General features: G+C 34.5%; 3 protein-coding genes across 3 annotated transcripts; 2 read left to right on the top strand and 1 right to left on the bottom strand.

The window, feature by feature from the left end:
* Positions 1-1,538: 1,538 nt before the first annotated feature.
* Positions 1,539-4,917, top strand: LOC110462143. Its single transcript, XM_021515987.1, has 4 exons — positions 1,539-1,751; positions 3,750-3,866; positions 4,168-4,349; positions 4,729-4,917. Exons 1-4 carry the CDS (start codon positions 1,614-1,616, stop codon positions 4,844-4,846), a joined length of 555 nt encoding a protein of 184 aa, XP_021371662.1. The 5' UTR covers positions 1,539-1,613; the 3' UTR covers positions 4,847-4,917.
* Positions 4,918-6,406: 1,489 nt separating this feature from the next.
* Positions 6,407-18,792, bottom strand: LOC110462120 (splicing factor U2AF 35 kDa subunit-like). Its single transcript, XM_021515955.1, has 8 exons — positions 18,685-18,792; positions 17,402-17,489; positions 16,927-16,993; positions 10,583-10,656; positions 9,390-9,461; positions 8,286-8,419; positions 7,312-7,410; positions 6,407-7,107 (listed from the first exon to the last, which is right to left on the bottom strand). The coding sequence occupies exons 1-8, from the start codon at positions 18,726-18,728 to the stop codon at positions 6,954-6,956; spliced, it is 732 nt and encodes a 243-aa protein (XP_021371630.1). The 5' UTR covers positions 18,729-18,792; the 3' UTR covers positions 6,407-6,953.
* A 25-nt stretch (positions 18,793-18,817) lies between these two features.
* LOC110462121 (gamma-secretase subunit PEN-2-like) lies at positions 18,818-26,440 on the top strand. The gene is made up of 5 exons (XM_021515956.1): positions 18,818-18,898; positions 19,361-19,437; positions 20,379-20,483; positions 21,990-22,138; positions 24,800-26,440. The coding sequence occupies exons 2-4, from the start codon at positions 19,377-19,379 to the stop codon at positions 22,127-22,129; spliced, it is 306 nt and encodes a 101-aa protein (XP_021371631.1). The 5' UTR covers positions 18,818-18,898; positions 19,361-19,376; the 3' UTR covers positions 22,130-22,138; positions 24,800-26,440.

Raw genomic sequence — 26,440 nt, 5'->3', positions numbered from 1 at the left:
GACCACTCAAGATATATCTTCTTTGCACTCTTGGATTTTGTCATGGTGGATTCGCAATCTCTGAGCGCGCCACCATGCTGATGATATTGGTTGTCTTAAAATCTTTCAATAAAAATCAACGGTTGCATTATTATTTTTGATAAAGTTGATTGACTAAAACTTTGGTTTAAACTTTCAAATTTTAGTTTAAGAGAAAAACTTCTCAATGTTTTTAAATCTATACATGTATGTAAAACGTTGTGTCAAATTAAATGGCAAATTGTCTGGTTTCTTTGATCACCATATCGGCCTCTTACAGAGCGAAATACTTCACCTACACCGTTCTCTCTGAAATCAATGATTTTGATTTATTCTTTATAAATAGTTGCAATAGTCATTATAATCCGAAGAACTAAATTTTGGACGACATGGAATTATTTACTGATTCAGTTGAAGGGCTTCAAGAAATATGTGTTAGTCTAGAAAAGTATTGTAGGCAGTGGACAAAACTAAAACGGTCGTTTTTCGTCAAGTAGTTCATAACAATAAAAAAGATATTAAAAAGGAAGATTGCTAGTATGTGTCGATGAGTTTCCTGCTTTGGCTCGAGGTACCATAATGATAAATTTCGTCACAGCTCTTTAATAATATTCGAAGCACAGTACCGTTGCCATTGATTTTGAGCAGTGCTATTGGTCATTTGTTCATATCAGGAACGAATAATACGTCTCTGGTCAAATGTCTTAACGTGCGCCCTCGATTTTGTCATTAGATCCCAAGAGTGCAGATCTAGTGTGTGATATCGAAAGGAAAGTTCATAGATCTCGAAGATGTCATTTGGAGAACTTCATAAATCGAACAAATATTGGGTCTCTGAGCATGATGTGCTGCAAAGTACGTTTATATTATTGAAGAAAAAATACCTAAGGCGTGTCATTATAGGTCACGGTACCCGGATATTTATCTAGAGTGGTATTTTTGTGTAAAATAAGCATTCATAGTGTTTATACAGCTGCCGTATTCGATATACCATAAATAGTTAGATTAGACATGAATGGGAGATCTGTGGTCATTAAGAATATGCAGGCAGCAAATGCCGAGCCTTGACATACACCACTGGGATAGAAGTCGAGGAGTTTCTAATCTTTGTTCACGGACTTTGATCTAATTCCGTGGTTTGTTTGTTGTTTATAATAATATCATAATAATATTAATGTCTCATAATATACGTAATTGCTCTGCATATATATGTGAGTATAATCAAGTTATATTAAAAAGATTAAAAAATAAGTTTAAATAAAATCGTTCTATCGGCTAAATCGACGGTGGCACGAGAGTTTGATGTTAGTTCCTTATTCAGAATTGAGTTTTAAAACGGAACTGAGAACCAGACCTTACTTCCGATTTTAGGTACCAGATTATAAAATCCTATAGTTCTATAGACGGGACAATGGTAAATTTTTCGGAGAAAACCCCCACTGTATTTCCCGTCCATATTGACTTTTAATTCGAGCCAACTCCTCATAGTTAAGGGTCATTATGACGTCACAATTGGTATGACGTCATAATGCCCAGTGTTGCCTATGACTGGTAACATGTAGACAGTCGATAGTTGATCTTCACTCGGATGAAATATGAGCGATATCCAAAAGACCCACTACTCCTTCGGGACAGATGACTGGCGGGCCGTGTCCACTTACTTCCAAGACTTCGGATCTTCTCAGATATCTTTCTACAAACCACCACCATTGCGACCCCCTTCACCGGCCCAGGTACGAAACAGTCAGTCGAACTGTCTGTCTGTTTAGTGTCATTAACTTTATTTGTTTATAGTTTATTCATCCGTCTGTCCTGCCCTCCGTTCGTATTTTCCTCTCCTCATTCATTTACTGTTCATCATAGGGCCAAACTATTTCTTTATGACTTAAATTTAACTTGTTTTCAAATGTTCGCAAAATGCATGTTTTAAAAAGCAAAGGCCTTGATGTAGTTGTGATTTTACATTCAAATGCACAAGATTGAGCCTGTGTACCTTTGTTTCCGAACAAAAGTAGATAGGATTGATATTATGTCAATGAAGAGTCGGGACAAATATTTGTTCGAGGAATAACTGTTCGGCTAATCAGGGATTACTTTACAAAAAATATGTACGAACTCGGTCGGGACCAAAAAAACTGTTCGACGAATGAGGGGTATTCGTGTAAACCGAGTTCGAAGAAGTGGGGTTTTACTGTATATTGTAATAACCAACATTTTAATTAACGTTTCAAAGTTTTTTAATGATGGGGTATCCGTGTTGCCTCTTTGTGAACTCGTGTATCTTGTGTACAATCGCAGCTATTCGATTCTGGTGTAATTAAGCAACAACAAAAAACAATGGCAAAACGCGTGTTTATTATCGTCTACCAGGGTCAGGCTGGCTGGTGTTTAATGTAGAATTCGAAAACAGGAACAAAAACAGGACCAATAGTATACTTCGTTAGTAGTGAAATCGGAAAAATAAGACAAATGCACGGCCAGACCGAGATTCGAAGCAGGGACGCTTCGATTTCTAGACGGACTCTCTCATGTGAACTACCTTATCGCCGACGATTGACCCTCTTCAGTTGCGTTACATTCCTCCCGTCTTCGTTCCCTAACACATTCGCAGTTTACAACCCAATTTCCGGTATCCCTTTGCCAAGCTTGAAACAAGGTTGGCAATCACGCTACTATATTGATAGGGAACAGAGAAACTACAGATTGGGATTCGAAACCGGGACTCTCCGAACTCTAGACGGGCGCTCTAACCCAAGTCACCGGTGATCGACGCAGTCAAGTTCCGCATGATCTATCCTAATTTAGATATAATATAAATATAAACTTTATTTATTTTACAACAATTATGAAACAAGTTATTTCAACTTAAATTAATCACTCTTGTTGGCTACCACAATTGTAGGGAGTTGATTTCAAATATTTACAATTCTATTTTTAAAAGCATGTCCTCTAATAATTGTTATATTTTCCCCTCGTACGAGAGATCTTTTAGGGATGGAACTAGTTTGGTTGCCCTTCTTTGAACATTTTCTAGGGAGATTTGGTCTTTTTTCAGAATAGGTGACCACGTAGTAACATTAATTTCAAGGTATGGACGTACCAAAGATTTGTAAAGGTTGAGAAACATTTCTTTATTGATACAACTGAAAGTTTTGAATATGAGACCTACGTTTCTGTTTGCTTTAGATGAAAGGTTTGATTATACAATGTAACTTTGTGGCCGTTTTATAAAGGTTTGTGAGCTAACTGTCACTACGTGACCGCTATACACAGGGTGGTGTAATATTGTAACTATTTATCCTTTATAAAGGTATACATTGTATGTGCCTTATAACTGTGACCGATGCAGACATCTTTGTATGTACTTTGTAACCGAGGCCAATATCGATGGGCCTAGGTTTGGATGTACATTGAGAGTAAAATTCTGTTGTTATAGAAAGGGTCCTGTTGTTATAGAAAGGGTTCTTAACACGCTGTAACTATATGTCCGTCAACAAAAGGGTCACTTTTATTTTGTAACTGTGTGGTCGTTACAACAATGCATGGTGGTGTATCTTGTCAGAGACATAAACTACACTGTAACATATATATCTCTGGTCTTGCCAACGTCTTGATCAGTATAAAAGAATAAGTGTATACCTTGCTATTATGCCCCAGACAGGTCTGCTTTCCTCCTCTCTACTTCGTGGCCATTATTGTGACGTATCTCCATCTCTGGTTCTTTCCCCTAGGTGCTACCAACCCCGAACCGCAGTGATGAAAAGGCAAAATGGCTGTGTTCAAGTAAGAGAGATTTCCTGAACTATATAGGTGATGTCAACCGGGACACCTACTTAGAGACACTAAAGGTACATGTACAAACATAATTCTTCAGGTATTTCATACAGGCCCATGTCAGTGTATTTAGTATGTGATGGGCTCATAACTTTTCCTCAAAATGAAAAAAATATTGAAGGTGGTTGGTATACCCATTTCGAGAACAATGTCAATAATGACCTTTGCAGACATGGGCCTGCATGTATATGTATGAGTTTTACTGTAAGCCAATGGCCATGTGCAGCTTCCGTTTACGTTATCTGTACTCTAAGCACAATGACGTCACTCGACGACAAAACATCAATACAAATTGATATGTTATTTGTTTCAAAGGAATATAATCAAGTCAAAGAATTCAGCACAGTATCTCGACCTGGCGTGTGGAACGCCAACGAGAAGTTACCTCCCCTGAGTCGGTCCACCCTAGATTACCGTCCACCGAGTATCGCCACAGGAAGCGCCAGTGCGACCCCTACACTGCTGGCGAAGATCAAGAGCAAGAACAGACGAAACAGGTGACCATGTGTACTTGGGATGATACTTCACTTTAAATTTATTGTGGTTTGGGAAATATGAATAATAATGATTTAATTACTGTCATATACATATTCAAATACCGTAACACATCTTCAAGAAACCCACGTAATGTGCACATTCTGTTTGCGGGTATCGCTGTATGGTCCATACTTAACACAGGGAATGTTGTTCCCACATTCATATCAAAGGCACCTATGTTAAATATGGACGTTGGAACATTTAACATACAGCATTACCCGCAAACAGAATGCGCATATTACATGGGTTTTCTTGTAGATGTGTTACAGTACGGGGATCTCCGATACCCTTTTTTTTACCTACACTGTATAAAACACATTAAAGTTTTATCTGTTGCAGAGCCTATAGCGAGTCTACCCTACGGACAGAAGCTATGCACGCTTTCCAATGGCCGACTAGGAAGAGGATGAGGCCAGTGCCACTGGTCTGTAGAACAAAACTTCCAGCCGTAAAATAGAGTTACCTCCCTTCTTTTAGTGTGTGTAATATTAAAATGAGTAATAAAATGAATAAATAATCCACACTGACCTTAGTTTCTTGTTCCATATTTAAAATAGCTATGGAAATGTCCAGTAAAGCCATTTCAAATCGAATACAGAGCACTGCTATCAAATATCCGTGAACCTTTAATTTGTTTCTTTATGCCCACAATAAATGTTCAGCATGTAGGGAAATGGCAACAACTGGTTCACCCATTGTCAGTATAATGTGACTGGGCGGACTGCTGTGCTGGGTGCCTTTGGTATGGTATTTTCATGAGATAGCACTGTAAAGTCGGCATCAGATTCGCGATTGTACAAGGAGGCAAATACACCAACATACCCTGCCTCCAGCACACATACACACTTGCAGCATACACAACACACACATCACACACGGAGGCTTCAATGACGTAATAGGACATTTAACCTTGTACAATCAACCAACTTTGTCCACAATTGACTGTTTTTTTTACAGGCAAATATGTAAGGGACCTCAGAGTTCTAGTAATTTGATACACATATTAACATATGAAATCTTGACATCTGTGGTATGCCCCAACCCAACGACATCGGATTTACCAATTTAACAAACACATTGGTGTAAAGGGAATTATATATAATAAGTTGTATCTCTAATTACACGAGGTGTGTATGGTAGTAATCACATTGACAGTGTGTTGGTCCATAGTAAAACTCGCACAAGGTATCGTAACAGGTTTAGTCTCTAATTACTGGAGGGGTACACCAGGATTAGATTGTGGAGGTCATCATTCAAAGTTTAAGGGTCATTGGTAACACTTCACCATTTTTGAAGTGGAGTGAAAAGCTCCAAATAAATATCTCATAAACCCTTATGCACATTTATTGAATATTTCCACTCAGTAATGTAACTTGGAAGTCTGCACTCATATTTTTCCGTGTCATCCGTTAAGGTCCAAGGTCAAATGACCTTTTTGGAAGTTAAAAAAAGCTTGAGAAGTAGATATCTCATGAACCACTCAACAATTTAATTGTTTATTGTATTTAAGTTTGAGTTCTACAAATGATTAGATATTTTTGGTCGGCATCTCTCGGGGTCAAAGGTCACATTTGGCCACTCTGGTTTTTTGTGTTATAGTATAAATAATTGGGGGTGGAGGGTTATAGATGTGAGCCCCTCCTTACCCTTTTTTTCTTCTTAAAGGACAAGTATGCATAACTTATTCTATTAGGCTGATTTCTGATTTTCTATTTAGGTTACATCATTATCTGTAGTAGTTATTGTGTATGTATGTATAGATTCCAACGCTAAACTTCATTACCTACCTTAATACATATCTGAAGCTTGAATGTTATATAAATATGTAAATAATAATAAACCAGTATTGTTTTCAATGAAATAACTTATTATAATATTCACCAACAAAAGATTATGAGGAAAAATCCTTGTTTTGACCTAAAAGATTACTCATGCTACATGCACAAAACCATTGTCAGGTAAAATATGAATTACCTGGGTATAATCACCAGTATTGTTACAATATACAAGAAATGAAAGAAATTAATTGTAGCTGAATAAATTTTATTTCACTTCCATGATGAAACAAAACACAAGTGACATTGATATTGATGAGTTAAGTTGAAAAATAAAAACGATCTGCGCGACACCAATCCAGTTCTGAGATACCGAACTCGCAAAATAATCGTAAATAAAATCTGTATTCAAAACGCAAAGGTGTGCATTACTCAATGTCATGATAATGTATTAACGGATATTGATAATGTGTGACCTACAAATATCAAACGGTACAACTGAAGTTGTCAAGAGTTCAGCAGAGTACTTTTTTTTACTGTCTGCAGAACAGCCCTTTATGGTGATGAAAATTGAACTATGTAGTTTCAACTTGGGTCCATCATCAATCTGAGAAACCTATCTCAGGTGTTTTCCACTATATCACACAGTTTTCTATGATAAAGAAACTCCACCGACAATGAATTTAATGTCCATTTGAGTGTATGATGTCGATGAATGTTCACTTGATGGACAAAAGGTAAAAACAATGGTACGTAGAAAAGTTGGTACAACAATTCGTCATCTGTTGTTTAGTATCGTCCCTGACGACCGTCTCGCTCCTTTCTGCCCCGACGTTCTCGGCCCCCACGAGGAGATGCGGACCTATTCCTCTCACGACTACGTGACCTCTTTCGCTCTCGGCTCCTGCTACGGCCCCGTGTAGGTGGTGACCTTGACCTTGACCTTTGTGACAGAAACAAATCAATATTATAATTCGGTAACCGAAAATAGAAAAATTTGTCAGTTAAAAATGTGTTTTGTTCAAATTAATTTCACACTCAGAACATACACAGAAGCCAAGTTAGATTTTGTTTTATTTCAATTTTAAAGAGTAAGACTTTTTAGCTAATACTGATAAAAAAAAAAGTTTCAATATATGATACACACCTTCTCTTCTTCCTGCTTCGGCCATACAGTTCACGTCTGAGCTCCCTCGATATTGGCTTCAAGTGCATGAAGTTGCAGAATCCCCCTCGGGTGCATTCTCTGTAAGAAAAAACAAAACAGATCTGATGAAGAACTTTTGGACTTTTGATGATTGACGGTACTGCAAAACAATTTCAGGAAACTCCCCCGATCAAATTTTATAAATAGTAAAATCTGTCTCAATTCAGTTCAACGAGTCATGTTGCAACATGGAAATGTACATGTCTGATGTTACACTAAATGTAAATTTGTACTTTAACTCATTCACGCATGAAAACACATTTGAATTCTTCCAATTCAATGGTTGGAAAAGTTCATTATGAAATTTCAGGGGTGAATGAGTTAATAGTCAATAAAGTTCATACCATGTTTAATTAAGATCATCAAAATCAGGTGTGTACAGTTTCACTTATCTAGCCTAGTAGAGATTACTATATACATGTACTGGGAAATATTCGCTGAAGTTTGATTTTAGCCTTTCATCATGACAGTGAATGGGGTAGTACATGGGAAGGGCGAAATTAACACTAGGTGAACATGGATTTAATTGGATGGAGCAAAGTTTCACAGAATACAGTGCGTCAGGATTTGTGAAAACTTTCAAAACATGCAATGAAAATAAACATCAGCTTATAGAAATGTTCTAAGTCTACTTACAAGCTTTTAAGTTTAATACCAATACAATTTCTCACCACCTGATCATGACTCTTCAATAAGAAATTATGTTATTTTATTTTGACAAATAAAAACTTTGTGCCACATCTATGGGTCATTAACTCATTCACCCCTGAAATTTTATAATGAACCATTCCAACCTTTGAATTGGAAGAGCTCAAATGTGTCTCCAGGGGTCGATGAGTTAACAGTGACCGGTACTGATATCAAAATTTGTTCGGAAAATTTAAGTTTTAATAAACCGGGAAGATTTAGCATACCCCATCTCGTACTGTCGACAGCATGCCTCCCGAAAGTCTGTGACGGGAGATAACTCTGAATGCACAGGCCTACCATTGAACCAACGGTTGTTCAAGTCATTCATTCCCTTCTCAGCATCCTCTTCATAGCGGTACTGTAACAAATAATCTTGGTTATATAACAATTTATACTGCGACACAAAGGCTTAATCATCACAGAGGTACATGTATATCAGTTCCATGAGCCTGACTACCTGCAGGTGCCAGTTGATTTAATGCTAGAGATTATGAAAATTTTCAACATTTACTGCGAAAATATAGGTTGGTCAAATGTATTTTTATTAAATCTTACTGCAGAATTTATATCTGAATTGGAATGTGCTGGGACTTGCATATGGTAAAAGAAATATTTTCAGAATACACACATCAATATTGCTAAGTTCGCCAACAAGTGCACATGAAGGTTGATTATTACACTGACCCAAGTTTGTCAAATTTCAATTCTAATATCTGTAATACTGACACAAAGATTACAAAGTCTCTACAATTTGGAAATTAATTAATGAGATTTAAAAATGATCATAAACCTATCACCATTTGTTCAGGAACCAGTTTCTAGGAGAACTTTCACATTATGTATGATTCCTGTCTCCAAATGAGAAGAAATCTTTTGGAAACACATGTACAACATCACAAAGCAAGTTGACTTTCAACATAACATCGAAAAGTACTGTAAAGTCATTTTCACCAATGAAGGCCCGACTTAAACATATGGTAAATTCATCTACACAGATTGGGATAAGAAACCACGTCAGTGCTGGACACACAAAAGCTTATATGTGTATGTATTCATTATACATAAATACTAATTATATAATATGGGGCAAAGAAGTAATTCCAACAGTGTGGACAAGTTTAGGTTGTCAAATTTTCAGAGCGATCTGCTCCTTTATCAAGACACAGTGAAACAGAACAGTTACATGTACATATACATCATATTAAAAGAAGATAGAACTGATATACTATAATTGAAAATATAGCTATTATATAATATATATATATCATTGTTATGCTTTTGTGTCCAGCACCTGTGGTAAAACACCTACACCGTTGTAGTAACATTACCTTTACGTAGACGTTCCCCACCAGGTGATCTCCAAGGTTGTCACAGACGTTCATTTCTTCGATTTCACCATACTGAAATCACATAAAACAATTACGTGTCTACTTTCACTTTACCTGTGTTTTACCTGTGATCAACACTTCTCTGTATATATGAAAGTGAAATTATTCAATACAATCACGAAACTGCAAATTCCACCCACACTTCTATCTTTTCACCTAAATACAAATTACCACTGCTGGAAAGACAGGGCGTATACTTAAGAAATCTGCAAAATTGATTGATCCATACTAATATCTCTAATGACGGGCTTTCATGCCATGAGTTTAAATTCTGCATGTTTTAAAACAAGAAGCCAACAGAACTATGCTTTTACAAAGCAAGAAACGGACAGAGCCATGTCACAGATCACTATATATGAAAATTGATCTGAAAACAAGCCCAACCGTGCACTTGTTTATATTATTTAACATTTTTCTGATCTGCCTGTATCCCTAACCAGTAATCAATTCATAAAGAGTTTTGACGGCAGAATAATTTTCTAATTTTAAAAAAAGTAAACAAAAAGGAATTTTAACAAATTATCAAATGGATTTTGTCTTACACTGCTTAGTCTACCATGAACATTTCTTTCTTCAATAAATTCAGTAGAACTTAGCGAAAATATTTCAAGCAAATTCAAGTTTGGTAAAAAGCTATCTCAGATTTTGGATTGACACTGACTCTGCTGTTTGACTTGTCATAAATTTACAGGGACATTTATACATGTATTTTGACCAGTCAATCTTAATCTTACCTGGAATTCCTACTGTAGCTGACCTGCTTATTTTGTTCATTTTAATATAGCAAACTCCAGACAGTTGTTTTTGATGTAAGTATAAGACATAAGGGCTGTTTTCTTTTAACAAATGAAACATGGACATGGTCATAGCAAAATACGAGCTTAACAGAAAACATCCTTTTACATGTACATGTTTTGTAAGTTTTGATTTTCTGTCATTATCATTTCAAACTTCAAATGTTTATGCATGATTGCGGTGGCTAGATGATTCCAAATGGTTGATCAAAAATGCCCCATGTCAAACTACTTTCACTTTCCATGACCAATGCATCATGGGAAGGTTTACTTTCACTTTCCATATACATGTGTACTATACATTACATTCAAGAGGAATATGACATTGAGGTTGCCTACCTTCTCCATTTCTACATAGACTTCTTCAAAGAACTCATCATAGTGCTGCTGTATAGCTAACTCATCCATTTGGACTAAAAACAAAAACAAGCACTCAAAGTAACTCATATGTGTCCTGTCCCCAATAAGTTTCAACGGACTTTATACTGCCATTTGATTGGCTTCTTTCTGTTGATGCTGCAGTTTGATTGGCTAACTGGTTTCCTCTGCATCATGACCGTAAGACAGCGTAAACCGTGACCAAATATGATGTATATTATTTTAATTGACCTCATCAATTAAAACACTTTTCAAATGCAAACCATTAAATGAACGTTGCATACAACAATACAATTCCATTTCTGTTTTGCACCCCCCCCCCTCCAAATCTAAAAAGGTTAAAAAAATAACATATTTACAGTAAATGGTCAGGGTTTGAAGAAAATTAATTTTCAAAGTCAAGAAAATTTGAGAAATTTATGAAATTATCTATTCAAATTTTCAAATTGATCTTTTATGTGAATTGCACTTTTGAAAATGTCGTGATGGAAAATGTTATGAGAACAATTGATCAGAATGTGTACGGTTTTACCAATGTGGTACAAATACCCATCACTCATAAAGAATATATGAACAATCTTGACTGAGAAAAAAAAGTTCTCCGCTGCCTATGTAATGTCATCTGAAATTAAGGAAATCAGATTAAGGTTATACTAGAGTGTTCTAGATATACTGTCTTGATACAAATTCATCAATTTTGTATAAATTCAAGATTTTTGTATAAGTAGAGAAAGACAATGCCTTCCTTGATTGTCAACTGTAAAGCTGATACTCTTATATTAACTGTCCAAAACCTCCCATCATGATAATTCTGTTTGTTCAAGACGGTAGATATAACTAGATACACTCATACGAAATGTATATCAGATCTACACCAAGCTCTCACCAAATATATATACAAGTTCATAATTAAGTCTTCACCAATTCAATTGAAATTGAAATTCTAGACTTATTCCAATAAATTCTCTTTTACGAAAAATGTTCGTAACCACTATTAAACGGTGCAGGACAAAAATAACGTTGTAGTTTAGACCATCTGTCAGATGAGCATGATCAAATTATCTGTGAAACTTTGTGTGACAAATTTGTTTGGGAGGATAAAATCAAAGATTAATGCAAAACATATTCAGCCGCATTATAAAATAAATTACGGCAACAGAGATTTGGAGAAAACAGGAATAGGAACTTGCGGTATTTTGGCCGAGACTCTGGTATACAATCATCACATGTTAAAGTTCTCAATATGAGCAAGACTTTACCTTGTCTTCTAATTCACAAAATACTTCCTCAAAAAAATCATCATAGTCCTGTTGCGCCTCCACATCGTCCATAGCGACTGAAACAAACATGTTAGCGCTCACAATCAAACATACAGTGTGGTTAATTCATACAAGGCCAAATAAAAAACATTCTGTTTTGAACAGTTACATATACCAGTATATATATTGACAATGCTGTATTTTAATTCAGATAAAGAGCTCCAAAAATTTCTTTTTTACTTTAATTTTTTTCTCTCAAAATATTAGTACTCCTTCTTGCAGTTCATGTATACCTGTATGTGTTATCAAAAAATTTAGTTCTCAGATGCAAATTTTCCCCAAACACACTTTTTGTCTGTAGTGCAATTAAAACAACACATCTATAGCTTTCCACTGAGTTTTAACTTGTATGAAAAATTCTTATTAGCTCCTGAACCATTATATTAAGTCCGCCTTTTTAAAATGGTGATCATTATGACCTATATAAATACAGGGCTGGCGCCATTGACGAGAGTAAAATATGATTGGCGATTTGAAACTGCTAAATAATTTCCACTTCCAATAATAAATAGAAGGCAGGGTTATTTTCCATTAATTTAGGATGGGGCCTTTTTATCTCATTTCGAGAAGAAAATATTCTAATTGGGAAAGAAACTTTCAGGAGTTAACTGCAAATTTGGGAATTAAGCATAAATATGGCCCCATAAATCGTCCCCAAAAATACTTTATGAACATCCCCTTGATGTAAGGGTTCTGTGTGCCAAGCGTCGTTCAAATCGGTACAATAGTTTGAGGAGTTGTGTGAACATTTTTTTTTAAACTTAAGGGGATGACCCCCCCCCCCCCCCCCCCCCCCACATAGATGAATCAAAATATTAATCACAGGTGTTCAACTTCAGAGTGTGTTGACTGCAGCATCATTGGCTATCTTTTGTAAAAAGGGGCATAACTCCCATAAAGATATTGTTATCAAAATATTGAAAATAGGTGCACAACTCCAGAGTGTATTGATTGCAACAGTGAAGTTTCATGTAATTTAGTTGAAAAGTGTAGGAGGAGTTGTGCGGATAAGATGGTTTAAATACAGACCGACGGACAACCAGATTCGAGTATACCCCATCTCTAATAACTTTGTTGCGGGGGAGTATAATAACAAACTTATTTATTATTATTACCGAGACAGCTACATGTAGAACTATTTTTTATAAATAAGTTAAGTTTATTTCTGGTGTGGATCATTTATGATCCTCTACACGAGACTCAAAATATAAACATTTCATACAATGTTTGTATGTGTTACCACATCTCTAGTAATGAATGAATTTCAGATTCATATTTATATAAAAGTTCCTTTAATTTGAAGCCAAAAGATCATCCAGTCTTAAAAGTGTTAAAATTTGGTGGTCACTACACCCTCTGGTAAGTTATAATGTATGCTATTGTATTCACTAAGTGAGAAAAAGTTTTGTCAGAGACAAGTTCCTGCCCATTGTGGCATAATTTATATCTATTTTTGAACTTGTAAAAAGTAATGAAATTCTTACTTCATCAACACTTCACATGTCTGAAAACTTGCGACGTTGCTTTATAAACAACAGGTAACATGAAATCAGGGAAAAGTTGAACATTCCTGCTCAATACGTTTTCATAAAAAGCTGAAACAATTTTGTCGTTATTTGGCCTTAAATATGGAATTAATAACTATTAACAAAGTTATTAGTATCAAAGCATTCCGAACAAAAGGAATAATGATCCGATCATATGTCTAGCACGGTACAAACCCTAGATTAGTCCATTTTAGCAAGCTTGTAAACAGATAAAGTACACATATATAAAATCATTGATTGACTTAATTTGTTTTTTAAATATTTCAACATTTAACTCAAATTCAAGATATGTAATAATTAATTACTATTACATCATATATCTTGTTATTTAAATAATTCCAGATAAATAATCTTTTTCTAATACCAGATATCACTCCAGCAGTATAAATTAATGTACATGTTTATACAAATTCCTTTTCAGAATGCAATTTTAACAAACAAATTAAAAAAAAAAAAGTTAAGAATTTTTATGTGAAATAATTGGTTGTAAACATGGATATTTTCACTGCATGTAAATTTCATGATATCACTTAAAACAGGTTTCACAAATATTTTTTTGGAGCCCAAAGACAATCTATGTCAAAATCTTATTAACTCTCTATACGGGTATGTACATTGTACACATGTTTATGGATAAATCTCCCCTGGAGACAAAAATCCTTTCTCTTATCATTAACATTCCCTTTTGAGAAAGAAAACTTAACAATTTTCTATGTTTTTTTTTTAAATCAGTACTCCTCTGAAAAAAATCTACAAAAATTACAGTAGCATTATAAACTTTTTTGAATTTCTTGATGTAAAAATCATGTAAAATGAACAAAATTTCCCCTTATATTAGCCACAGAAAATGATCAATATCCTGACATAGTATAGGGGATAGTATCTATTAACAATTTTAAGCAGTGAATGGCAAATTTGTGAGGAAATAGTAAGTACAGTACATTATAAACATACCTATAGATTACCGTATTAAATATGTACCAATGCATGAAAATGTCCATGTTTACAGACGCTTACATGATGATGTAAGATTCAAATTGATTGTTTACTTGGTATATATATGTTTTGATTGTTAATTACCTCCACAACAACCTGCCACACAGGGACCTTCACTGAAGCAAGCATGCATAGCTGATCAGAGGTCATACACAAACACCACACAAGCTACAGGTTCGTGCACTACACTGATAGGGAAACAAAACAAGGCAGTCTATCTCAACAGGGGCAAAATGTTTGGATCAATACATTCTTCAGATCTTCTTATATAAAGTTACGTTGATGCTGTCAATAACATTATTATACTACACTTATCTCTGTGACCATTCCAGGGTTTAAGATTAATAATATTTACATGCGCAAAATTTGACATTTCCATGTTTCAAATTCTACTTTTTAAAAAAAAAAAAAGAAGAGCTCATTTACGAACGCAATAATACATAAGCGAATATTGTTACATATGTCAATTGCCAGAATAACAGCAATTCATAAATAAATTTCACAAATTATTGTTGTTTTCTGTCTTCAATGCTATATTTTAAAGCTAGGGTATTATTTCTATGAGTGGGTTCAACTTTACAACACTGCATAATTTTACATCTGATCCAATTTTTTTCCCCCAAGTACTGTAACTTGTTTTGCCCCTGTTGAAGAGAAACTATGTTTATAAATTAAATACATCTATATATGGCATGCATAATTAATGGATCATCCCATATGACTGTAGAAATTATAGTAATCCAGGCTGTAGGCACTACAAACAAAACAAAATGAAACTGAAAATTAAATAAATGAAATTAAAACAAAAATTGAAAATAAAATACAACACCACTAAAAATAAACAAAAAATCACACAAAGACTATAAGTGACAGAAACATATCATTGTGCATCCTACACTTATATTTATATAATTATAATACGTTGTTTTCGAGATACAAGTTTCCGAAACAAAAGTCACTTGATTTGGTGATCACGTTTTACATTATATGGGGGCATGTATACTTCTAGTATGAAGGTAAATCAGTAGTAAGCCAACTTAATCGCAGTGTAAGTTTGGTAAATTTTGGTGGAAACGGCACAAACTTTGCATTCTTCATAAAAGAGTTATCTACAGACTAGTACCCGCTCGTCTGATATACGGTTGGAAACTGCAAACCACTGTTTCTGTACATTATTTTAACTGCTGTGATCAGATTATCACTGTTTGCCAGAAGTACATATGCCCCGCTATCACATGACATGCATACTTAGTTAAAATGCAGCTGAATCTGGAGAGAAATTTTCAAAAAGATTCTCGAAAACGACGTATTGCATGAAACATTGTGACAACAATTTTTCCGAATATTCTCAAACTAGTCGACAACATTTCAAATTGTGATTTCAGACCGATCTGTATAATGTAACTTTTTGTTTTGTAACTTTGTCATAAACATTTGTGAGGATTCAGTTTACAAGATGTAAAATTCATAAATATTGATACATCATTTTGAAATATATTTGGATAAATATATCCACATATCTCAAAAAATGTAGGTGATTTCTAGTAATGAAACAGACCTACAGCTGTCCCTCACACAGTCTCATTCTTTTTGCGATTACTCAATATCTTTTCATTACGAAAAATAATCCTAAATCAGGTTGATTTTCATTAATATAATTTGATTTTTCATGATACAAATAAATTTCTAACAGACTTTACAATGTAAACTAAAGAGTCCGAAAAAGGATTAAAAATTTCAATAAGTCCTATGCAAGCCATATTATAACATTACAGTACTATACAGTACCTGTAAACCAAGGTAATAGGTAAAGTGTTTACCAAAACAGATCATAACTGACATTTATCTTTTCTGGCTGGGAATAATATACTGCAGAATAATGTCTAAAGTCTACTTTCCATAAATCTCTGGTGTAAAGTCTGAGATGTTTGGTCTACAACAATTAAATTATTACAACAGTGAATACATCCACAATACCCAGAGAAAATGTACATTTGAAGCATTCAGCTGCTGTGTTTTGTATATATCATGAATAGAAACTTTCCACCAAAATCAAGGTAAAGTTCGAATATAACATTCAAATATTTCTATCAAGTTCTTCACCTTTGGACATGGTTCTTTCATTTGAAAGTTGCATAATTATATAAACATTTTGGCATCAATCCAGAAATTTGCAATTTTTTATTCCATGTCGCAATAACAGAAGTCTGTTTGCATGTACTATCATTTCATTCAAACATATTTTATTGATCAATCAAAGGGATTTGGCATAAGATCTTTGACCTTACTAAGCCCTACCCCAAAATGTATGATACAAAGCTTTCATTTTTTTTTTACAAAACACAGCAATCTTCAGGTTTGGAATGGTGAAATCTGACATTGAAAATAAAAGATAAACCAAGTGTGTGTAGACACCTAGACCTATGATATGTGTGTTACTCACTGTGAGAGCCATCAGCTGTAAGGGCAGCATTCTGTGGGTTCAGGTACAGATTCTGTATCAGTACGGTCTGAAATATTAGAGACACTATAAAGTTATGTCAAACAGGTTAACGTCAACTTAATCCATTTTTTTGTTCAAAAACAATTAATAGCAAAATTCAGTTTACATATATTTATTTTTATTTTACAAGCTAAAAATGAAAATGGAATAAAGTGAGGAAATTCAATATATAACCAAAAGATAATCATATCAATAGCTTATAAATCTGACCATCAGATTTGCATGCTTTTTTAAAAATGTATGCTTTTAACGTCAATTAAATGCAACATCACTTCTAGAGAAATTAGAAATGTATTCTGGTTCATGTTACAAAAGTATCTGGCTGCCATTCAGACAATGATTTTCATGGTTCAGACGTCACTAAATGCGACCATTTCCATACAATATTTAAGTATGGATAGCTGTACATAGATACCTGACTAAATGTGGGTTTGTTATGTAGACGTGAACATCTTTCTCCGTGTCGACATGCTCCGATCTTGAAGTAAAAGGAACAGTTTACTCTGAAAGGGAAAGAGTCATTTTTGTTATAAACTTTAATGTATAAATAAACACCTACTGACAAAATTCAATCTATTGAAGTATGATTGGAACTAGTAACTACACTGTATCAAGGACCAGATAAACCAGGGGGTGATAAAAGTACATGTACTATATAAGTATTATACATGTTTATCTGTTTATTGAGTACTAAATTATAATATCATGAAGTGCATTTCACTGGAACCATGGCAAATGCATTTTTCCTCTACTGCAGTTGTTTAATGTCTTGGTCTATAAAGCTATACTAGTCACTATACTTATATCTGTAAATAACATCTTACTTCCTTCAGTGTTACTTCTAATATTACCATGTCAACTCATATTGACAGAAAATATCAAGTTATACTCTTATAAATATACAGTAATTGAATACAAAGTGTTGGAATTCTCCAAAAGGTGTGTCTTTATGTTTAATTACTTAACTCATTGATTGTACGTGCGTGACGGTGTTAACGTTGATGTCACATTGTGCAAATTGAAGAAACGCATATTATTTCATATTCAATACATATATATAAATGAGGAGTAAATGCTGTGTATCGATATTGGACTGTGATGTAAAAACTTCGTCATAAGTAAAAACAAAAAGTCTCTGCTGTAGTTTTTTTGAATACTTTCAGATTTGATGAGTTAAATTTAGTCGAATATAAACTATTAGTGTCACATTTTTCATTAATCGTCAACATATATTACAGAGACCAAATTCCCATTTCAAAGTAACTCATTATTATATGTATTAAATTTTGGCCAGAACTAGCGTGCAACGTTTTGCTACCTGAGTCAATTCGTCCCATTTCCGAGTCGTGAATCGGCCAACACAAACTTTCATATAGCCCTCCATAAATAATACTATTTCATATCTAAATAAACGATTCATCAGTTCATATTTAAATATATCATCCAATAAATGCTAAGAGCAATACATTAGTACTGAAACTTCATACCGAATGGTCTTGAAAGTATTATTATTCAAGACAAAGTATTGCAGAAAGCCCAATAATTTATTGATTTATTTTGAGACTGTATTTGGAATTAAATAAACACCCGCGCCTTAAATCCAACTGAAAAACACATATCACAGATTGCTACTGTGTTATTGTATTGTATGCAATGAAGAAAAGAAGAACGACAAAACGCTTCTTTAGAGATACTCACTTATCTTTTTCTGTGCCGAAAATCGACGCCAAATATTCGGCCATTTTCGTGCGAGCATACGGTTTACAGGGTCAGATCAAAGTTTGTCATTATGCAGAGTATTCCAAGCGCGCGTGTGACCTCGATATAATTAAACACCAAAACTGATGACGTTTTACACAGTACGGAAGTGAGGAACGGAACAGTGTCGAGGAAGAAAAACTAGAAAATCGAGGTAAACAGAGTTTTTGTGATATCGATTTAGGCTAATTTGTTTCAAACGAAAAAGAATTGACAAGTCAACCTAGTATATTTCTAGCGCCCCATCTATCATATAGTATATTCGCCATTTCATTGTTACATTTGATCTATGATTCACTCCCTCAACAATATGAATTACAATGTCTAAATTATTTGTACTCTGCATGACATGGAAACTCCGTGTTTCCAAACGTCATATAACATTATAGCTATTGAATGTTTATATTCACTCATATTTAGATTATGTATTTTGAACTTTATTTTTTCGGTCAATATCAAATTAAATAATTCAGTTGTCTTTTGTTCGTAATACAGATTCTTTCTTGTTTAAAGACAAATTGAAAAAAATATTGAGAAGAATGTTACCAGTAAATGAAACATAACTTGCATTTTTGCATGTTAACGTTGATGCTATTAATCTCTACTTTCACTTCAGCCGAAAGTTTAAACAAATGGATCTTAAGCGTGTCAGCAACGAGGACAAACTGTCTCTGTGCAGGAAGTACTATGTTGGTAAGTTTAACAGAAAACATTTAAAATCATTCATCCGAAGGTGGCTCCACATATCGTCACCAGTGTCCATTTTCGTGACGTACTTCTGGAAAAAGTACAACTCGGACTCAATTATCTCGATCGAAATGTGTACATACACTGTGTCGTCATTTCTGTATTGTGTATCTTATAGTAACACCAGGTAAACAATAGTACACGTGCATGACGATGATATATGTCAACACCCAATATCGAGATTTTACCGAGAAATATATATAATCACACGTAAAATGTACTTCAGTAATAAAGCTCCCAATTCATAGACATAAACGTTACAGACTCACGGGAAGATACTGACATGAGACCGGGTCATATATGAAACACATGGAATGCGGACTGGTGTATGTGTTTTGTGTACCGACCTCACATGTACATATCATGTGCTTACACAAGTTCACAAGCTCGAGGGCGTTACGATTTTTCGCTGTTGAGCAAGTTTCGCTCTGTCGATTAAATCGTTTTTACAAATCAGTCTACTTACCTGTGAAAATAATGATTTGTAAAATATCAAGATCCCTATGAAAATGCATGTGTGAGTGCACGTGAGAACGGCATACCATGCAATAGCCTCTGGTCATGTACCTGACATGTAAATATACCATGTGTTAGCAGACTGTGAAATGATGTCCAAAGTGTACATACATGACTGAGAGTAATTTGGTTCCATAAAAGAACTATAAATTGATAATTTTGATACATGTATCATGATTTTGATTTATTTCCATCATTTTTGTTATATATAAATAGTCTTTTACGATAACCTAGATTATTAGAAGCGATGCTTATTTAAGAATTAAGTCTTTATATTCATGATGTAAAGCTATTTTTGTACATGGAAATACAGTAATATGTTGTTTGTATATATATTTGGACACTGTATTTGAGTTTTGTTTCTGTTACAGGTGGGTTTGCCATGTTGCCGTTCCTTTGGTTTGTAAATTCAATCTGGTTTTTCAAGGAAGCTTTCATCCATTCCAGTTATGATGAACAAAAACAGATACGAACCTGTAAGTTTTAGTAAAACAAGTGACGAACAGTGAACCTTTACCAGCTGTTATCTATAATTAAGTGGTGTATTATGATTACCTCCCCTTACCTGGTAGATGTGTCTGATCTGTAGATAAAGATTGTGTTTTGCATGTATTTTTGCATGTTGATTTTCTCAAAAATCAGCAGGAATTGGTAAGGTAAACTAGAAAAAAACTACACTTGAAGATACATGTAATTATAAGTGTAGTGGACTTTTTTTTATTTTTGTAAACGGTCAATGTTGTTTCCCTATATAAATCTACTTTTAAAAGAACAGGTAGAAGAACACTGCTTCGTTTTTATACGCCCGTCAAATTTGACGGAAGTACAATATCACGGTATGGGGTTGTCTGTCCGTCCGTCTTGCGTAAACTTTTGTTTGTCCGGCAATCTCCTCCTACATTTTTCGACCAATCTCTTTGAAACTTGGTATACATTAAAATCATGATACGAAGTTGTGTCTCCCTAAAAGGAATTTTGATTCAGCAATTTTCATAAAGTTATTGCCCTTTGTTCATTTCAGTATTTGATTTTTGTCTGGCAATCTCCTCCTACATTTTTCAACGGATCTCTTTGAAACTTGGTATACATTATAATCATGATATGAAGTTGTGTCTCCCTAAAAGGAATTTTGATTCAGCAATTTTTCATAAAGTAATTGCCCTTTGTTCATTTCAATATTTTGATTTTTGTCTGGCAATCTCCTCCTACATTTTTCAACGGATCTCTTTGAAACTTGGTATACATTATAATCATGATATGAAGTTGTGTCTCCCTAAATGGAATTTTGATTCAGCAATTTTTCATAAAGTTATTGCCCTTTGTTCATTTCAGTATTTTGATTTTTGTCTGGCAATCTCCTCCTACATTTTTCAACGGAGCTCTTTGAAACTTGGTATACATTATAATCATGATATGAAGTTGTGTCTACCTTAAAAGAGTTTTGATTCAACAATTTTTTCAAAAGTTCTTGCCCTTTGTTCATTTCAGTATTTGATTTTTTGTCCCGAGATTTTCTCCTACATTTTTTATAGCATGTTAGCTAACCCCTCTTAGAATGATGCAGATCTTATTTCAATGTAAGAAAGTATATAACACTATATGGCGTATATTGTTCCGCCCCGCGGTACTCTTGTTAGCATCTTAATGTAGAGGAAAACTGCATGAGATTTTACCCTTTTACATTGAGTGGGCATTTAGAATCTTTGTATCTTGTTTCAGATAAGAATAGGTGTCAATCGCAACAAGTTTCTTTATAAGGTATGTCAAAGAATCAACTTATCCTGAGCTTGTTGCGATTGACACCTATTCTTAGTTTCTCTAATCTTCAATCGCCCTGCATACTGGTTGGTATCCAGGCAAGGGATAAAGGAACCCACCGAACCTGAACTAAATTAACGGCTTTCTCTACTGTTGGATCAATGTTGTTTCAGATAAAGTTTACATGTTGATGTAGTCAATAAAGTTGTCCTCTTTTGTTCCAGATGTGATCAGGTCAATTATTGGGACAGTGGTTTGGATTGCGATCCTTATTACATGGGTGGTGGTGTTCCAGACGAATCGAGTGTCGTGGGGAGAGCTAGGAGACCGTCTCTCTTTTATTTTACCTCGAGGCATCGCTTGAATTATAATGGTAATTTTTCAACATACAATGTATCTTAAAATAGCAAAATAAAATAACATGCAGTTATTGTGTATGTGTACAAATTGAAGCATATTCCTTACATTTAATACGCAAATTTATTTTCCTGTTGTTGTTTACATTGACTTTAATTTATGTTTCACTCAGTATGTTAAGGATCCTCATTTCAATGCCAAAAACTGAAATTAAGACTTTTTATGGGCATGACAATAGCTTTAATATATAATTTCTGAAAAGAAACCTATACACTATGGAACTTTGAAGGGAAAAAAAAGATGAAAACAAAATAATTAAATAATGGTTAAACAATCCCGTTACCACTGCCAAAAGCTGTTAACTACGATATTGCATACTGTTGGTGGGTTTTTTTCATGACTAGCTTTAATAAATCATTTCTGAAAGAAAACCATACCTTTCAGGACTTTTATGAAATACAATAAAGTTGAAATAAACAAAATTATCAACAACGGTATTCTGAGAGTAAAAAAACCCACAGCGGGGCTAGATCGGGATTCGAACCCTGAACTTAAGGCTGATAAACTATCACTCTAACCAATTGAGTCTAAGGAAGTGTCCTGGCCCAATTGTTCTACAGTCTAAACGGAAGTAAAGGGGAGGTTACCGCACATAGGAAAAACTCAGTGCAGTGAGACAGGGATCCTAAAGAATGAAAATACAATAGAGCCAGACCAGGATTTGAACCCTGAACTTCTGGCTGATAAACTATCGCTGTAACCGATTGAGCTAATACCTGCTCAACGGAAGTGTCCTGGCCCAATTGTTCTACAGTTATATCTGAACGGAAAAACTCAGTGCAGTGAGACAGGGATCCTAAAGAATGAAAATGCATTAGAGCCAGACCAGGATTTGAACCCTGAACTTCTGGTCATAGGATTTGAACCCTGAACTTCTGGTCATAGGATTTGAACCCTGAACTTCTGGTCATAGGATTTGAACCCTGAACTTCTGGTCATAATACAGTTACACTGAGTCACTATCATCGGTAGTTTCCTGGCCAGTCCTCCTACTGTTATATCCATAACGAAATCAAGGGGAGGTTACTCTAGGTATTAAAAACTACAGTGAGATCCGGGGATCCTCTAGTGTTTTGCTTTGGTGTTGGACAGGGATTAATTGTTTGCCTAATTTTTGATTTTGCAATTGATGCTTATTACAGTTTTACAGCAATAAAAGGTCACATGAATCTTATTGTAATCTTTTTTAAAATGATACAGGATTTTAAAAAAACAAAACATTTTGGGGTCATTCAGAAATGTATCACAAGGCATTCTCTCCTAAACCATAAACTAAAACATTATGGTATGCGTGGAAATGTCGCAAACTGGTTTGAGAGTTTCCTGACCTGTAGAACTCAAACAGAAGTAGTTGAAGGGGAGAAGTCTGATTTTGTCGATGTCCATTCCGGGGTACCCCAGGGGTCAGTTTTATGACCCAGTTTATTTCTTTACTTTATAAACGATATCCCTGTGGGTCTAAATACTGCAATCCGTTTATTTGCAGACGACACTATTGCATATCTAGTTATCAAGTCAAACAGTGATGCTGAAACACTTCAAAAAGATCTTGACAAACTAGTCCTCTGGGAAAATACATGGAAAATGATCTTCCACCCAAACAAATGCAATGTGTTGTCGGTGACTAAAAAAACACCTCCAATAGTCCATAATTATATTTTACATGGACACATACTGGAACATCTTAGTCAGGTCAAGTATCTGGGTGTAACACTATCATCTGACCTTAAATGGGATTCACATATAAATACTATCTGCCCAAAAGCAAATTCTACGCTAGGCTTTTTAAGACGAAATCTTAAAATTGGCTCAACATCAGCCAAAGTACAGGCATACAAATCATTAGTTCGACCATCACTTGAGTATGCCTGTACAGTATGGGACCCTCACACCCAAACACATATTGACAAGATGGAAATGATCCAGCGAAGGGCAGCGCGATATGTGCTCAATAAGCACAGGTACAACCATCATACCTCCAGGGTGTCAGAAATGTTGGACCACCTAAAGCTGCGCCCTCTAGCAGATAGGCGTAGAGATGCTTGTCTGACAATGCTTCATAACATTGTAAACTAGAAAGTCGCTATCATAAAATCAGACAGATTAATCCCTACAGTTAGAAAATCCCAAACAAACCACCAGTTTTCGTATCAAATTCCCTACTCAAAAACCCAGAAAGGCATCATTCTTCCCTCGAACTATACCCGAGTGGAATAAACTCCCACCTGACATTATTTCGAGCCCAACAACGGAATTATTCAAATCAGCCCTCTACCGTCGCTTTTCAAACGCAAATTAGACCATCTCGTATCTTCTAAAAACAATCTCTCTCCATGTTTCACTCCTCGTCTGACATTTTATCTTCAAATTGTTGAAGTTGGTCAGTACCATTTAGAAGTAGAAGTAGATCTTATCGACAGATTATCCGCAGGCAAAATGAATTAATCCTAACTAACTGGGGTAGTTTTTAATACAATAAATTCATACTCGGCTAAACTAATTTTTTTGACCTTGACTGTTTTATCGTACATGTTAAAATTTACATTTACACATATTTTATTTTTCTTAATTCCTTATCTGTTTTCAATAAATTGAAGTACCTTTGCTTTTATTTCAGAATCGCTGATGTTGACTTCACAGATTTGATCATTCACTGGTGGTGTTCGGCTGGTTATCTAGAATTACTTTCCTGACTGCTGGTTCAATTCCCATAGATACAAATGTGATAGATGATCAGCTTAACCCTTTCACCCCTATGTAACTTTAATGGACTCTACCATTCATTGATCTGGAGGAGTCCATTTTGGTCTACAGTGTTGAAAGGGTTAAATAATTAATAATTATGATAAATATGTTACCAGTGAATTTCTCACATTACTCTGCGAAGAACATCTAGTCACTGTATGCAATCCGGAGAAAAAGTTCAATGGTTCACAATAAAAACTGAAGGAACATGTCAGAAAAAGAGAAATTTCAATATCTCGGGTCAATTGTCCAAAGCGTTGTTCCAATTCTACAATTCTGAAAATGTATTATTGTCTCTTCATTTAAAATATTTTCAATAGCTTTATCTTCAGATGATAATTGAAAAAAATGGGTACAAATTGCAATATTTATATAAATAAATTCGAGCAGTTATGAAAAATACCCGGTAGTCACATTGAAAATTGTATTCAGTGTGCAATTAAAATTACATTGCTTTGAGCAAACTGGTCCCGAGTCTTTATAGAATAAAAAGGTGTGAAAGTCTTATGTCTCACATGTTTTCTTTCTTTTCTTATCCAGCTTTTTCATCTCTTAGTAATTGATATTTAATGTAGAAATTGAACCAGCATATAATTTCAGAAACATGATAACATTTTTTATGAGCATGTTTTCTAAACAAAAGCTCCAATATGTGTGAAGATACATGTAGACAGTGTATGTGAGGAGAAGACCTGGGTATTCGTGAGAAAGACCTTATTAAATTTCAGAACGATTAAAGTAATTGATTTCCCGTATAAAATATTAAAAATGTAAAACTTGGTTTTCAGGATAAAAATGATCGAAAAATGAACTGTCCAGGATGAAAAAGAGTGGAAATAGTAAAAATTGGTTTCCAAGATAGAAATTTTGGATAAATTAAGTTTCCAGTATCAAATGAGTATATAGAACATATAAATTGAGAAAGTATTCTGTACCCTGTAATGATGAAAAGAAATAGAAGTGCTATTGTACACAGGAGGAAGGGGAGACAGTACATGTATTGTAATATGTAATGATGAGATTGAGTAGACGTGAGATTTTCTCTGTATTTTGTAATTATGAGAATGAGAAGTAAGGTTTTAATGATGAGAGTGTAAAGATAGGCTTGTACAATATACTCTGTTATGATGGGAGAAAATAGGTGCGAGGTTGTACCTTATACAGTGTAATGTTGAGATTTGAGTGGACGTGAGATTTTTTCTCTATTTTGTAATTATGAGAATGAGAAGTAAGATTTTAATGATGAGAGAGTGTTAAGATAAGTTTGTGCGCTATACTTTGTAATGATGAGAAAAAAAAGGTGTAATGATGAGAAGGAGTAGAAGTGCGATTCTAAGGACGAGAGAGAGTGGATCTAGTGCTGTTATATACACTTTGTTTTGTTATATAATGATTTTTGTTTGTGAATATGTTGAATGTGTAAATGAAACTTGTTATGAGTGAGGAACAAAAGACATCTTATTTATTAACCATTATGTCAACTTGATGTATTTTTAATAAACGATCAGACATG

The sequence above is a fragment of the Mizuhopecten yessoensis genome, unplaced genomic scaffold (assembly GCF_002113885.1).
Source record: "Mizuhopecten yessoensis strain PY_sf001 unplaced genomic scaffold, ASM211388v2 scaffold10751, whole genome shotgun sequence".
Lineage (NCBI taxonomy): Eukaryota > Metazoa > Mollusca > Bivalvia > Pectinida > Pectinidae > Mizuhopecten > Mizuhopecten yessoensis.
This window is presented reverse-complemented; position numbering and strand designations above follow the sequence as displayed.

What these genes read in the sequence shown, in the direction of transcription:
- LOC110462143 (XM_021515987.1), top strand. Translation starts at nt 1,614, where the DNA reads ATGAGCGATATCCAAAAGACCCACTACTCCTTCGGGACAGATGACTGG. An exon ending in CCTACTTAGAGACACTAAAG is followed by an intron (nt 3,867 to 4,167) that starts GTACATGTACAA and finishes TTTGTTTCAAAG; the next exon opens with GAATATAATCAAGTCAAAGA. An exon ending in AGCAAGAACAGACGAAACAG is followed by an intron (nt 4,350 to 4,728) that starts GTGACCATGTGT and finishes TATCTGTTGCAG; the next exon opens with AGCCTATAGCGAGTCTACCC.
- LOC110462120 (XM_021515955.1), bottom strand. Translation starts at nt 18,728, where the DNA reads ATGGCCGAATATTTGGCGTCGATTTTCGGCACAGAAAAAGATAA. An exon ending in ACAAACCCACATTTAGTCAG is followed by an intron (nt 16,994 to 17,401) that starts GTATCTATGTAC and finishes CTAATATTTCAG; the next exon opens with ACCGTACTGATACAGAATCT. An exon ending in TACAGCTGATGGCTCTCACA is followed by an intron (nt 10,657 to 16,926) that starts GTGAGTAACACA and finishes TTTTGTTTTTAG; the next exon opens with TCCAAATGGATGAGTTAGCT.
- LOC110462121 (XM_021515956.1), top strand. Translation starts at nt 19,377, where the DNA reads ATGGATCTTAAGCGTGTCAGCAACGAGGACAAACTGTCTCTGTGCAGG. An exon ending in GTGCAGGAAGTACTATGTTG is followed by an intron (nt 19,438 to 20,378) that starts GTAAGTTTAACA and finishes TTTCTGTTACAG; the next exon opens with GTGGGTTTGCCATGTTGCCG. An exon ending in ACAAAAACAGATACGAACCT is followed by an intron (nt 20,484 to 21,989) that starts GTAAGTTTTAGT and finishes CTTTTGTTCCAG; the next exon opens with ATGTGATCAGGTCAATTATT.